The 14,492-nt window shown below is 34.9% G+C and overlaps 1 protein-coding gene across 1 annotated transcript in view; it reads left to right on the forward strand.

The window, feature by feature from the left end:
• Window positions 1-8,500, forward strand: part of LOC136833142 (serine-rich adhesin for platelets-like) — a 356,146-nt gene extending 347,646 nt beyond the window's left edge. The window contains 5 exon segments of the mRNA XM_067094839.1: window positions 137-361; window positions 868-1,039; window positions 2,474-2,577; window positions 6,503-7,108; window positions 7,111-8,500. Coding sequence (XP_066950940.1) covers window positions 137-361; window positions 868-1,039; window positions 2,474-2,577; window positions 6,503-7,108; window positions 7,111-8,025 — 2,022 coding nt within the window. The 3' untranslated portion in view covers window positions 8,026-8,500.
• The last annotated feature ends 5,992 nt before the right edge of the window (window positions 8,501-14,492 follow it).

Below are 14,492 nucleotides of genomic sequence, written 5' to 3' on the forward strand. Positions count from 1 at the left end.
TGAATAAAATATGCAAATGAATATTTCTGGACTGAGAGAGCTGCGCAGCAATGCAACTTGAGTACAATATTAACACCACTTCACTGGCACAATTTCTGCAAGGGCGGGCCTGTAGAAAAAATATACTGTCTTCCAGGCACTAGTGTCCAACCATGCCTCAGTCAGTCAGATAGAAGAAGCAGAGCTGGACACGCGGGTGTACGTAGGTTCGGCCGTAGCCGCCTGGAATGAGCTCTACCATAACCAGGAAGCCGAGCTAAGAGAGGAGTCCGACAGGCTCACGAACAGCCTGCGCAGTCATACCCACCATGCCCAGAACTTACTCTCTGATCTGCGCAGCGCTGCTGAAACCCATGAACAGGTAAGTGAACAAACTGCCAACAACATTAATCAAGGTATAGATGGGTTCGTTGTTTTGTATTCTCCGTTGGGCAGTGAGAATGCGCGATAAAAATTGAAAGAAATTTTCCATAAAATCAGTTTTGTAGTCCCATCAATCAAAATTTCCTTCAAGCTCGCTTTAGTCTACTGCACTCAAATTAGACTTAATTCTAATCTCGATATTATTTTGCTTTTGCTGCATAAAATTTCCCTACATCTAAGTGAAATTCAATCAACGTTATAACTATCGTTTGTTCTTTTGGACCTGAACATATATATATCTGAAGCCATTATCACTAAAGCTAACAGTGACTGTTTGAAGGTTACAAAGATATGGTCCGAGGATATGTACCAGCAGCTTCTAAAAGCCAACTGTAGGTCAAGAGTTTTAAGCTTAACAATAATTGCAAGAGGCAAGAATTTGAGAGGACGTTTCACTGAACGTCTACTCTTACATGCAAACTATACGGCCTTCCCTTTCTGAAGGTGTTGGAGGAGCAGAGGATGGATTTCCAGCGATTTGTCCGGAAGAGACAAGACGCCTTGGACAACCAGTGTTCTGCCATTACCGACTGGGCAATGCTCATGTCTTCGGAGTTGCGAAGGCGAGACGAAGATCTCCACAGGTTCCTGAATGAGGATCTCCAGTACACAACACGTGAGGATACTTGAGCCATTTAACGTAACCATCAATGATCATCGCAATTTCCACGCCACTGGCCTCTTTTGATTCTTGTATTTAATGGTATTGATTTATGGGACTATGGTTTTCTTGATTTATTTTGTTTATTTAACTGTTATGTCACAACTATAACAAGTAAGGTATTTCATTTCAGTGATTCCTATTTCAGCATCAGCTTGTGAAGAGGACAGAAGTTTTGATTTCCTTTCTCTCGATATCTTTTGAAAGATTTTTGATTCGTTTTTACCCCATACAAATTCATTGACTCCCAACTTAATCTTCCAGCGCTTCTCTCAACACGCATTCCTTAATATCTATGCTTACCCACTACTTCACTTATTCCAGATGAGTCCTCCCTACAGCCTCATAAGTAAAATATAAATAAACATAAGCGAACGATGATCAAGGTAATGCCCTGCCATAATTATGGAGTAATAAGTTTTAGCACTTTAATTTTTGGGTCTTATAATGAATAAGCATACTTGATAGCTAACGAACTGTTATCTGCAAAAAGATCAGTTTGCATATACTTCTTTTGACCTCATAGAAATAAATTTCCATCTATAATAAAAAAAAACGTAAAATCGATAAGGAGCACGGTATACCTGTTTCCAAAATAGCTTCCATAATTAATTTAATCTTTAATTTTACCCGTACAAAAAGCTCATTCGATTAATGTTCTCCTTAATTCTCATTATCACTGATCTCAACTCAGGTGTCGGTACCGCTAAGTCAACAACGCTTTCATAACTGGATTGTGAGATATGTATATATAAAATAACAAATAAATAAGGGTACTACATAATATAAATAATTTCTTTGCCAGGGTAACTAATGTACAGATGAGTTATTCATATGAGAAGTGAATCCAATGACCTTTACGTAAACGTAAATGAACCCAGGGCTTTCAGAGCACGTTCTTCCACTGTACAGTAGAATAATATAGGTTAATTGGACTGCCACCTAGAAAGTTAGTATTACAAAATATGGAAAGTACGAAGTTTGACAACGATACATTTCTAAGTCTTTTTATAGTTTTATATTTTCGTTTCACTGATGTGCAGGAAACTCAAACTATGGCAACTTCGACGCAGTTTGCGGTATAAAATTGAAATTTCTCTTTTAACCGAGTTCGAATGGTATAAATCTATTACCAGTAAATATTTTCAAAAGGGAACTGCAATGCACGACACAAAGTTCGGTTTAAAGGAAGGGCAGGTCGTACAACTCTAACAAAAATAATGATAATACTAAGAAAAACAAAGGTACATTTTCTCTCTCCTTGGACGTAGAACTTTTTTGTTTTTTCATCCCCCTTCCCTTCTAGCAAATAGAGCAGATTGAATAGAGATTTTGGGGGCCTGTCTGTCACTTAAGCAATAGCGGGATGTGTCTGTCTGTGTGTTGCAGTGACGGTGCAGGAGGACACAGACGGTTACCTGGTGTCGAGGCTTCCAGACGGATCCCTGGTGTACCAATCGTCTCCTGCCCACGCTGCCCACCCACCACCCAATGTGTGTTTGAAGTGTACCCATGCACGCCATGCCCAAACACTCACGTTTAGAGAAAACATTTAGAGAGGATATTTACAAATCTATAACAAAACTTGTCGCCTCGAGGAACACGTAACCCTTTGGCAGAAAAGTCCAAAGGATATAAATGGGGAAATTTCATTCGATTCCAGGAATACTGAGATTGACTAAGGTCGGATCTAGCGGTTATATATCACATATATGATTCAAGACCTCTTTTGATTTAATGAATCGAGGTAGCATACCTAGCGAATGGGTTAAGAAAGAATTGTTTAAATCAAACTGAAATTCAGTAACAACTAACATTTACCTAAGACAGGCACGGGGAGCAAGAAGTGTGTAAATGTTGGCATACGTGCAGGGGTAAAATTGAAAATAAATTTAATACTTTGCATAACTGCATCAATATACAAAACTGAATACATAATGAAAAGGTTTAATTGTACACATAGTCATGTATGCACAAACATACAAGCGCGTACACATCTAGGCATTTATAGACATATTTTCAGTATACACCTCAATGAACATACCCTTTAATATACACAGAAAATGAACTGAGAATAGTCTTAATAGTTAAAGAAACTCTTTCTTTCAGTTGCGAAATAGGTCAATACGCCGTTCTACATCATGAAAAAGTGGTTTAATAACAGCCCTAAGCTTTAAAATTCAAATTACAAGTTAAGCATGGCTGCAATTCAATGTCACAATTTATGCTAATCATAAACATTGGGATAATTACAAAATTTGCATATAATAACATCACTTATTTTTGTTGTTGACATGCCAGAGAACATAAAAACACAACCAATTTGCAAGCTATATAACTGTTGGCCTTTCCAAGAAACATATGTGTAATATTATATATGTATATATATATATATATATATATATATATATATATATATATATATATATATATATATATATATATATGAGCATATATATATATATATACACACACACATATATATATATGTATGTATGTATCATACACTTGTATGTATATGTACAATTAGCAAACAAAATTACTGTTTAAACTAGGATTCTCAAACTAACGGAAAGATAATAAATTACGTTACAGAGTGAACTTATTTTACAAGGAGGTTTCACAGATTTTAAAATGAAACACAAACACGTGAACATCTTCTCACAATGAAAGTGAATATTACAATACCTCACACAGGAGTTTGGCGGAGGAAGAATAAGGCGTGTAATATACAATTCTAAAAGAAAGGAATTCACTAACGGATTCATATTTTCAAAATCCAATTAAGTCCACTGATACGAATATATATATATATATATATATATATATATATATATATATATATATATATATATATATATATATATATATATATATATATATATATATATATATAAGAAAACAACAACCAATTAAAGCCAAAATAGTGATAGTTGAGCTAACCAATAAGGAATGAGCCGCATCAGGTATGGCGTATACATATGGATAACTGTAAAGTGGAAAAAATGGAGTTGGTTTGGGCAGTAATGAAGGAAAAGCATTTGGGAAGGATAGTTCAGAGGTTTATCAAACTATTTATTCAAGTTCAAACGAGGTAGTTGGTGCATGGTTATGTATAAATTCAACGATTCCTCAACGGGTGCAGCTATTGAACAAGTGAATGAAACTATATCTTTCGGTACCTCATCAGTTTCCTGTTCTAATCTAATGTCTAGGCGACCAACAGTTCCTTTTAAAGTTCCTGTATTACTTGTTCCTCGAGAGTATGAATCACACAACTAGAAAAGGATATTAACTTTTTTATTTTACTGTTTTATTTTATTTTTAACAGAATATAAAGGCAATTAACTCCATGGTAAATTAAAAATAATTTAATGAAAATCCAAAAATGGTAATTTCATAGACAATTCCTATAAAAACAAAACTACCAATAAAGACCTTTAAAATCATTCTTAAAAATAATAGTAAGCTAAAAAGAAATGAAGGAATCAATTGCTTTATATTCTGCTACTCTCCATACAGTATCCTTGGAAGAGCAACAACCTACGCTGCATCGAAATGTTTTGTGTGAATTAATATATTCTATGACAGATTTTGTTTATCTTAAGAACAACAAAAACAATATATTGTTGGATTTACATTAACTTTGTGACCTGTGTATATAAAGAGTAATTATCAATATTTACATATACAAATGCATAAGCATACACATACGTATACACATACAATACTCTTAAATATATATAAATATATATATATATATATATATATACTCTCTCTCTATACTCTCTCTCTCTCTCTATATTAATATATATATATGTATAGATTACTCATATATACTGTATATAAATTATATATATAGTATATATATATATGTATATATATATATATATATATATATAATATATTAATATGTATATATATATATTATAGATTATATATATACTGTATATAGTATATATATATATATATATATATATATATATATATATATATATATATAGTATATATATATATATATATATATATATATATATATATATATATATATATATATATATATATATATATATATATATACGCAAAAGACACAAAGATCCAAACCATATTATTGAACTTATTCATTCTCTTCCTTTATTTTTTTTTTTTAGAATCACGATGGTTTTCTGGGATGACAAGGGAATCCATCTGGAGATAGTTTTTCCTAATATGGCTGTGAAGGATCCAGCTGATGGTACTAATCAAAGTCATTATTATATATTATACTGTACATACCTATCTGTAAATACTGTACTGTGGAAAGTGTAGCAAATACACGACAAACCTAATATGAATGTGGAACTTCTTGCGGTTTTGACTAGTGATTTCTATTTCATGTGTCAATTTTCCATGAATTATTAGTGCAAAGACAAATCAATTTGCTGCTCAGATTACACAATTTAGACTGGACCAGCTCTTACTGAAAAGCTCCTTTGATCAGAGAAATATTTCTATTGACCATCCTCTAGGGGTTGGGCAAAGTACAACTCAAGACCCAAAACTATATTACTGGTTTCATAACATGAATGGTAATTTAACTTACGCGTACTCCGTAAATTTCTCGTTCCAAGACATGTAATTTGTACTGAAATACTTTGTCAAGCATCTGATGATATGGAAATTAGAAACCGCAACAGCAATTCAGCAAGATTCTGTTCATTCTCCAGTTTTTCAGTGCTAAAATAGGTCTGGCATGGGGACATACTTGTGACCGGATGCATGTCTATTTTCCATATTTGTGAGATTGTCCTATCGATAATACCCTTGACTATTGCATGTTTGGACGCATGAAAGGAGAGATATGTCTTGTGCAAACGTAACTCAAGTAATAAATTCATTAAAAATCTGCATATAAATTGACAATGATGCTATGATCTGTTTTCAACAAGGTTTTGCATCAGCTTACCAAATACAACAATTGATTTAAATGTATATTTATCTTGCCTGCTGATATATAACAAAATTTATCAAAAAAGCTTAAAATAAAAAAAAAGAACATTCAAACCTGAGATAAAAAGTTTCACCTTATATTAAATATAAATTGTAATAAATTAACTTTTTATGCTACAATATAAATAGAAAAACATAAATTTTTTGATAAAATTTCAGCAGTGTAAACTTCTGTAAGAGGCTTTAAGACTGGCTCAATAACCAACTTGTAGAGCTTGAAGTAGAATAAACAAAAGTATATTGTAATTAAAAATGGTATTTAAAATTTTTGTAACTCAGCATGATATAACTATCGCATAGAGTATATTCCGTGAAATAAATTTGAACTGCATTAGTTAAAACAATGATAAATGTAAGCTGAAATATGAATGAATAATCTAGTCACAGCAAATAACGGATACGAAGCTAATTATACAGTCCTTTTCACAGGTAACGTACCAGTTAGACGAGACTGTTTATAGCACTGGGCCAGCCTCATCTACGTCACATTCTAGTCCCCAAAAACCTCAGTTGGAAAAGACGGTAGTCAAATCTGTAAATAGCAAACACAGTAGTCTTAGGGATAGCATCAACCTTAGCAAGAAAGACAACATCACCGGTAACACCATCGTCTTCGTCAACAACACCAGCAGTGGCAGTGAGACTTCCAGCAGAGGAGGAGGAGACCAACTGGTTCCGGTGACGGCGGAGGAGGAGGAGGAGGAGGAGGGGGAGAAGCAACTGCCAGAGGACAGCTGGAAACTGACTGAGAAGTACGACGTCCTAGAAGAGCAGAATAACAGGATCGCCGACATCTTTGGAGACGGACAGCCGGAGGAGATCGATTTCAGTCACCACAGCAAAACCACACGGAGCGAGGGCTCCTCACTTCAGGAAATCAAGACTATAAACGATGTAAGCATCAAAACGACAACAGAGAGGAGTGTCACAGGTTCTTATAGCGTGAATCTAAATTACGCCAATTCAAAAAGTGACGGATTGACAAACGCTTCCTCAGTAATGGCAACTCTCTATGATGACCAACCGAAAATGGAGAACTGGACGGTAATGAAACGGATAAAAGAGGTACCGTGCTCAAGAGGAGAAGAGGAGAGCTCAGGGGCTCTGAGAGCAGACAAAACGATGGTACTTACGAGTCTCAAGGAGCAGTGAGTACCTGCGGAGGAATGAACCTTCTATTTTCGAAAGATGGCCAGACAACGCCAGTGTCAGGAAAGGGGGCAACGAACGAGAAATTTTACGATGATGACGACGAGGGAATAAAGAAGCTGAGAAAAATTCTACAAGAGGCCCACAAAACCATCGAAAAATTCCAGATGGACTTTCATATTGATGACAGCTTCCGCAAGAATAAGCCTCCTTTGAGGTTGTGGGAAAGACTCAAAAACGAAGAAGACATCGATGAAGATGGTGACCCAGATAAACCGAAAAATGAATCATCAAATGGTACCTCGGTACATATCGACTCGTACAAAACAGTGAATGCAAGTACTGGGAGCATAGAAAACGGGCCTCAAGACCAAGCTTTAAAACATAGCAATGAAACTTGGACTGTATTAGAGCACCCCCATAAAATACGTCACCAGCATCATCATAAATTACACAGGCAGACAGAAGAAACTTTATTAAGGCCCACGAATAAAACGGTACCAGAGCAAGAAAGATTATCTTCTGATTCAGCATCAGAGGTGCCAAACACAACTACCTCTTTACCCGCGCAACTGCTAGACGGTCCATCCACCCTGGGCTCAACTGAATTAACTGAAGCTTCCCCAAGTCAAAATAACTTCACAGCGATGCCACCAGTACAGGCAGAGGATGGTATCGTAAATGAAAATTGGGAGAAAAACATGAACGAAGACGCTGGTCATGAAAAGGGAGCATCCAGCATGTCGCTACAGCAAAAAGAAAATATCCAGGTGCGAGTAAATGCCACAAGTACAGACGATTAAACGAGTCTGCAGAAGATTTAACAATCAAAGTCAATTGCATCCTTAGCTCATTGGTAACTTACATATTTCAAGGAAGTCTATTTCATATAAACATCAGTCCAGACGTATAATTTTAATCAACATATAAGTTTTATTTCTAGGTGAAATTTAAATGACAATGCTTTCGAAGAAATAACAAGAATTAAACAGTAAAGCCCTCTAGCACATCCTCGATCCAAGCATATACAAGAATTCTACATGATAATTTAATAATTTATTCGAATTCTGGATTTCCATTCTGCAAATTAAGAACGTCCAAACTTGCAAGAACCGGGCACAACAAAATGTTGGCAACAATGACAAATCTTAATAATGTTTTGCGTCATACAAGCAAAGCACATGAGCAGTTTGTTTTCGATTCTTGCGTTTGAACCAGGAAATAAGATTACAAATTACTGCAGCAATTATAAGGAAGAAAGTCTTACGCACAAGAAAAGACAGAACGATACACGCAGTGCCAATTTTCTGAAGGCTGAAATCACACTAAAGGTAATTTTTATAGCCCTATGCAATGTAGTGACCGTCTCTCTGATTTCATGCTCCTGAAAGCTTTCACCACTGCAAAGGTTATGCTTGAAACTGCCATCTTTGTAGAATATGTAAATAAGTTATTTGATATTTGATATATGTAAGTTGTAATGACTTCATACTAATATGTACTATGTACAAAACGCGCTAAGTCATAATGTGCCCATGACCGACACTGCCATTCATTACAATGTAGCTTTTCTTCTCGCTTCATATTCAGCTTCTTTTTAATACTTTACTGTTAGAAAACAAGCGTGGATGTGTGTGTGTGTGTGCGTGTGTGTGTCAGTACAAATCATCTGCGTGAGGTTGGGTGTCTATACTCTTCAAAAGAGCTTTTAGCTTTCATCAGTGAAGCCAAACCGTTTGTTTCTGGAATAATTAAGTGAACGCTCAATTCTTTGGAAGAGGCAACACTAAGAAACAAGAATATATTCTAATATAAAATGAAAGTACGGCAACACACTGTTTAATATCCAATAATATGAGAATTCTATACTTAGTGCTAGAATGAAGTATGTTTAGCCATTCGTTTAATGGAAATAATTACAGTTCCTAAAATGTTTTCTTTCACTCTTAAAACGGTTTACTTCATTCATCCGGTAACACAAGTATTTCAAATAGTTTCATCAATAAAAGGATTATATATGTCATCCCGAACACTTAACATATTTAACAATTACCCTTGAATGTTCTATTGGTTGTAAACTCTAAAAGTGTTATCTGTGGAAATTTCTCAAGTGCAAATAATATAAAAAAAGAGAGCAGAGATAATAAGAGATAGAGATGAATTATTAACTAAACTTGCTTGAAGGTCATGAATAATCTTCAATAAACTCTCTCCATAGTGTATTTTCAGTGATAATTGTCCACTTACAAAAAAAGACAGTTAAACAGATAACTGCAGGATATACTTAATCCAACGAAAAAGAGAGAGAGAAAAAAAACATCTATTTTAGTCCAAAATGAAGATCAAAGGCAAAACTCAAACTCTGTAGCACTGTTTTGAGTCAGTTAAAATATTCGTATTTCATTTTAAGCTCCATTTCAGCATAAAGATACAAAACTGCGAATGATTCTCTTCAAACTTTTGATAACATTCTCGCCTCTCCTTTTAAAAACCTTGGACCACAAAATATTCTGGGCAATGTCTTTGTACCCAGAGTACCTCAAAATATTGCTTTCAGGTTCAAAGTCATAACCAAACGCAATTTCCATCACATACTTGATTACTGTCTCACCCGTGATTATATGTTTTCATGGCAAAATACAATGGAACTCAAGCAATCAGGGCGAGTGCTAGTTGATGAATCAATATTTAAAATAAAAGTTTCATTTGATAAAATCAAATACATGCAAACAATATTTTTGTATACGTCGCATAACGGTTTTGTAACAGAAAACACATCAACTAGGAAATATTTAAAAAAGTATTAAAGATAATTCAAGATGTGAGTGTGTGTGTGTTGTAATGTCTACAGTTCCAAAAAGGGAAAACTCCTTTTACGAAATAAATACACATACGTTTTCCACTATTTTTCTAAAGGTACATCGTAAATGTGTGTAATAAATAAATAAATAAATAAATAAATAAATATATATATATATATATATATATATATATATATATATATATATATATATATATATATATACAGTATATATATATTCTTGTCCACGTTAAAAAAATGATCGTGAAAGGGATTAAAACAAGGAGGAAAGAGTTTGTAACAAGTAAAATATAATAAACAGAAGTTTCAAAAACGTTTCGCCAAATCTTCCTCTTGAAATTAATTTCAAATCCTTCAATATACAACAGTATATCGGAAGAGGCAGAAAATTGGTAACTTGCACTCCGATGTACTCTGTAGATATTAACTAACAGCTTCAGTGATTGTTCCTAACTATGGTATGTTGTACATAGTTTTAACAAACCGTTGATAGTATGGCCACAGAGTGTACGTTTATTCTGTGTATGGGCAGGATAGAAAACAAAAACAAGGAAAAATTCAACAATTTCGTTTCATTTGTTTGAAAATGTAATGAATTCCCAAGAGTAAAGTGTAATTAAAATCCTTTTCGAAATACCTTCCTGAATGAGAGGTGATGAATACAAATCTGGAGCCAGTTGACAACTGTCTTTTATTCTTTTACAACAGCTCTGACGATATACTTCTAATTATTGTTAAATGTATACTTATTAGTACGTAAGTAATTCCTGTTAAATACGAGGAGATAACATCTAAACATTTCTGAAGGCTTAACAGGTTATTAAACTTTGAACTCTTTTAATAGCAATGACTGGATCAAAAGGAATTTACATTATTCAGTAAACAAATATGACTCCAAAACCGTGACACAAATAAATATAAAAGTTCAGAAGCGCAGCAGTGGTCTGCAAAATGGATTCAGATTTAATTTTTAAAAAATAACAAGAAAAATATTCCTTGCAAACCCCTATTTCCAATAGGTACTCTTCACTATTTTCTAAAACGTCTAATATGGTAACTTAGGCTTTAAAATCTACTTTACTAATTACGAAATGATGACCTGTCCTCTTTTATCAGGAAATAATATTCCACCTTTCTATTTTACTGTTGCTAGCGATCCGCACTGGAAATAAGAAATGAACCCGTATTTTTACTGCAAGTTGTAAAATATAAGATTTAGAGCGAGTTTTCAGTTCGAATGATCTTTTAAGAATGAAAAAGGCAGGAACACCCGTGAGAATATAACACCAGTTGACTAGTACCTCCTTTCATGAGAGAATGAAGTCCCAAAGCTAATTATGAGTATGTTGTTTCCTTCCTATATTTCATCTCCCAGAAATCTAATTAAATATCAAAATATTACTATAATCTTATATATCAACCTTTGTCCAAAATGGAAGAAGAAACAAAAACTGCAGTGCCTATATCAGTGACATACGTGCATTGTGTATTATATTAACGATGTAAATAATACGTAGTTGAGACTTTTTTGTGCCTTAATCCTGTTGTTTTTAATAAATTGTTTGATTATTTGATGTTGTTATTCTTCCCTTTTTTAAGCGGTGAATCAAAATTAATACAAAGGCAAATATGATGCACCCAGAAAGTGAGTACTTCAGCCTTCCTAAATGAATATTTAAAATGAAATTATAGCTTTCAACATGCATGGTATCTATAATGCTATCACATCTGCATATCTGTATTTCCAAAGAGAAATAATTAATAGTCTAGATCTGCGATAAGCACAGGCTGAAAGACTTTCTTGGCACAGATATGACTCAATATCCCTAGCAAGATATATTATGTTGATATTAAAGGGAAAAGCCAAAAGTCTACATGAGCACCCTTGCCGTGAAAATGCATATATCAACTCAACATAAAAAAACAAGTAAAATTGAGCCAAGGTTTTTTCGGCCCAATCGAGTTTTCTGTACAGCGTATAATGCTGTATGAAAGTCTCAGTCACGGCCCATGAAACTCTCAGCCGCGGTCCATGAAACTTTCAGCCATGGCCCGGTGGTGGCCTGTGTTGTTGGCACTGACAGCGGTGCCAGACGCATGTTCATGGATAACTTTAACTTTAAATAAAATAAAAACTACTTAGGAAGCTAGAGGACTGCAATTTGATATGTTTGATGACTGGAGGGTGGATGTTAACATAACAATTTGCAGCTCTCTAGACTCAGTAGCTTTTAAGATCTGAGGGTAGACAGAAAATGTCCAGACGGACAGAAAATAGCCATCTCAATAGTTTTCTTTTACAAAAAACTAAAAATCCTGGATGAACATCCGGATCCATCTGAAAAGCGTTCCTAAATTTCTTTGAAGAACTAAAGATCACATCGAAAACTTTCATGGAAATCTATTTTCGACCTTTAGAGATATTATCTTGTGGAAAATTTCATGGAAATCTATTTTTGACCTTTAGAGATATCTTGTGGACAATAAGACATGCAACAATAAAATACACGACTATGGTTAATATACAAAGAAAAGTTCCTAAATATGATACTTTTAAAGATTACGATAATTATTAACAACCAACTATCACTAGTACCCAATTTACAAGAAAGTATGACACACAATGAGGAACCTCAAATAGTTATACTGCATCTAGGATGAGTGTAGAAGGCTTTTACGCAAGGCTAATCTTACTTCTTTGTTTTAACATGCTCTTTCCCATCTTTATATGGGGTAAGGGGCGATCACCTTTTTGAAAGGACTTTGATTTGGCGTTGGGGTAGGCCGTAGCTCGATCGGCTGCCCTGCCTGGCATCGCTTAGACCCCGGTAACGAATGTGTCCATGTATTGTACCAAATCCCCAGCTCCTTTCTCCCAGCAGTGAGGAGAACTGGGCGGTTAGGTCGACAGTTCGAGACGTGAGGTGTCTGTTATGTTTTAGAAGATGTTGGAGTGGCTTTGTTTATGTGTATTGTTAGTCTGTAACACCCATTTGTTTTCAGCCCATCTGCTGATTACATACGTAATCCCGGGGTGTCGCACGATAAGCAAAGTGTCACCTCTCTGACCAGTCGGCTGTGGATTTGAACCGCGCCACAGACCCTCTTATGAAGTCCTAGGCTGCTGCTCTAATGACCGAGCCATCGAGACTCTTTACGCAAGGCTAATCACTGATTTAAAAACTAGAGTCAAATACTGAAGAGGACGCAGGAAGCCAAGAATCTCCTAATCACTATCCACATCTCGTTAAGAGCAGTTAACCGCAAAATTCCGTAAAATCCTCAATCAGGCTGTCGTTAAAGACGCTTACGACAGGAAAATTATTGTTCTTCATCCTCTGCACCTCAAACATGGTAACCTACGAGTATGTATGTAGTATTTCGTGTTGTGTGGTGCACGTGGCCATTTAAAGAATAAGTGTCCAAATAGAAAAACTAACACAAGGTTAGCAAATGTTTTACAGACACAGGCGTGTTGAGATGTCCTTTGCCCTGTGGAACTATTAATGGTGCTCCGGGTTCCTGCACTTTGGATGATTCTTCAACAGCTGAAACTTTCTCACCCCCACCCTCCCATAAATTTTTTGGAATGCCTAACTTAACGGACTAACTAATTAACTAACAAGAACACCTGACACATAAACAATGGTCTTCCACGAACGGCTAAGCAACATTAAGGCGAAGTGGCCAGCCTTACGATACTCTATATAAAAGATGTATACCACAGAAGTTAAAATCTTCAGCCAATATTTAAAAACGCTCTATAACTACGATTTTTGTGCACGTGCCAACCCACAAAAAAAAAAAGTGCATAACAATCAACAAGAATAATCACATAATGACGAAGAAAATTTCTATTTTAAAGTCTGACTCTGTCATTTCAAACAGCATTTGACTTTCGATAAAAAATTCCTTTATTTTTTCAAGGACCAAGTGTGATACAAATATTCCTATTAACATTCCAAAAACAATATTAAATTCTTTTTTTTGTTTCATTAGTGCCTACATAAGACGTTTGAAAATAAAAAAGACACGTTTTGATGTTCATATCTAATGTTGAACAACATGTACTTCAGTGCAAACACTTCCGCATTCACATGCACGCCTATATCTATATTTACACAGTAGATGAAACATACAGGCGTCTGCACCACTAAAGATATGAGACAGTATTCACTTAATAAGCTTTTAACTAAACTCATCTTCCTTTTGAGGGTTCACTGACTAAATCTAAATGATCGCCGTTTCCCCGGCTCCCCTAAACTGAGAGACTTCCTTCTTAATCTCAATACTTTCATTTCAAGAGATCAAAAACCCAATTTCAAAGATTCATGACCATCTTCTTGTTCCTGGGGGTCTATTGAACACTTATGAGAAGTATAAGTATGCTCGAAAAGAAACTGAAATCTGGTATTAAGCTTAGCTGGATGAAAATGATACATACGAACC

The sequence above is a fragment of the Macrobrachium rosenbergii genome, chromosome 51, assembly GCF_040412425.1.
Source record: "Macrobrachium rosenbergii isolate ZJJX-2024 chromosome 51, ASM4041242v1, whole genome shotgun sequence".
In the NCBI taxonomy this organism is placed as follows: domain Eukaryota; kingdom Metazoa; phylum Arthropoda; class Malacostraca; order Decapoda; family Palaemonidae; genus Macrobrachium; species Macrobrachium rosenbergii.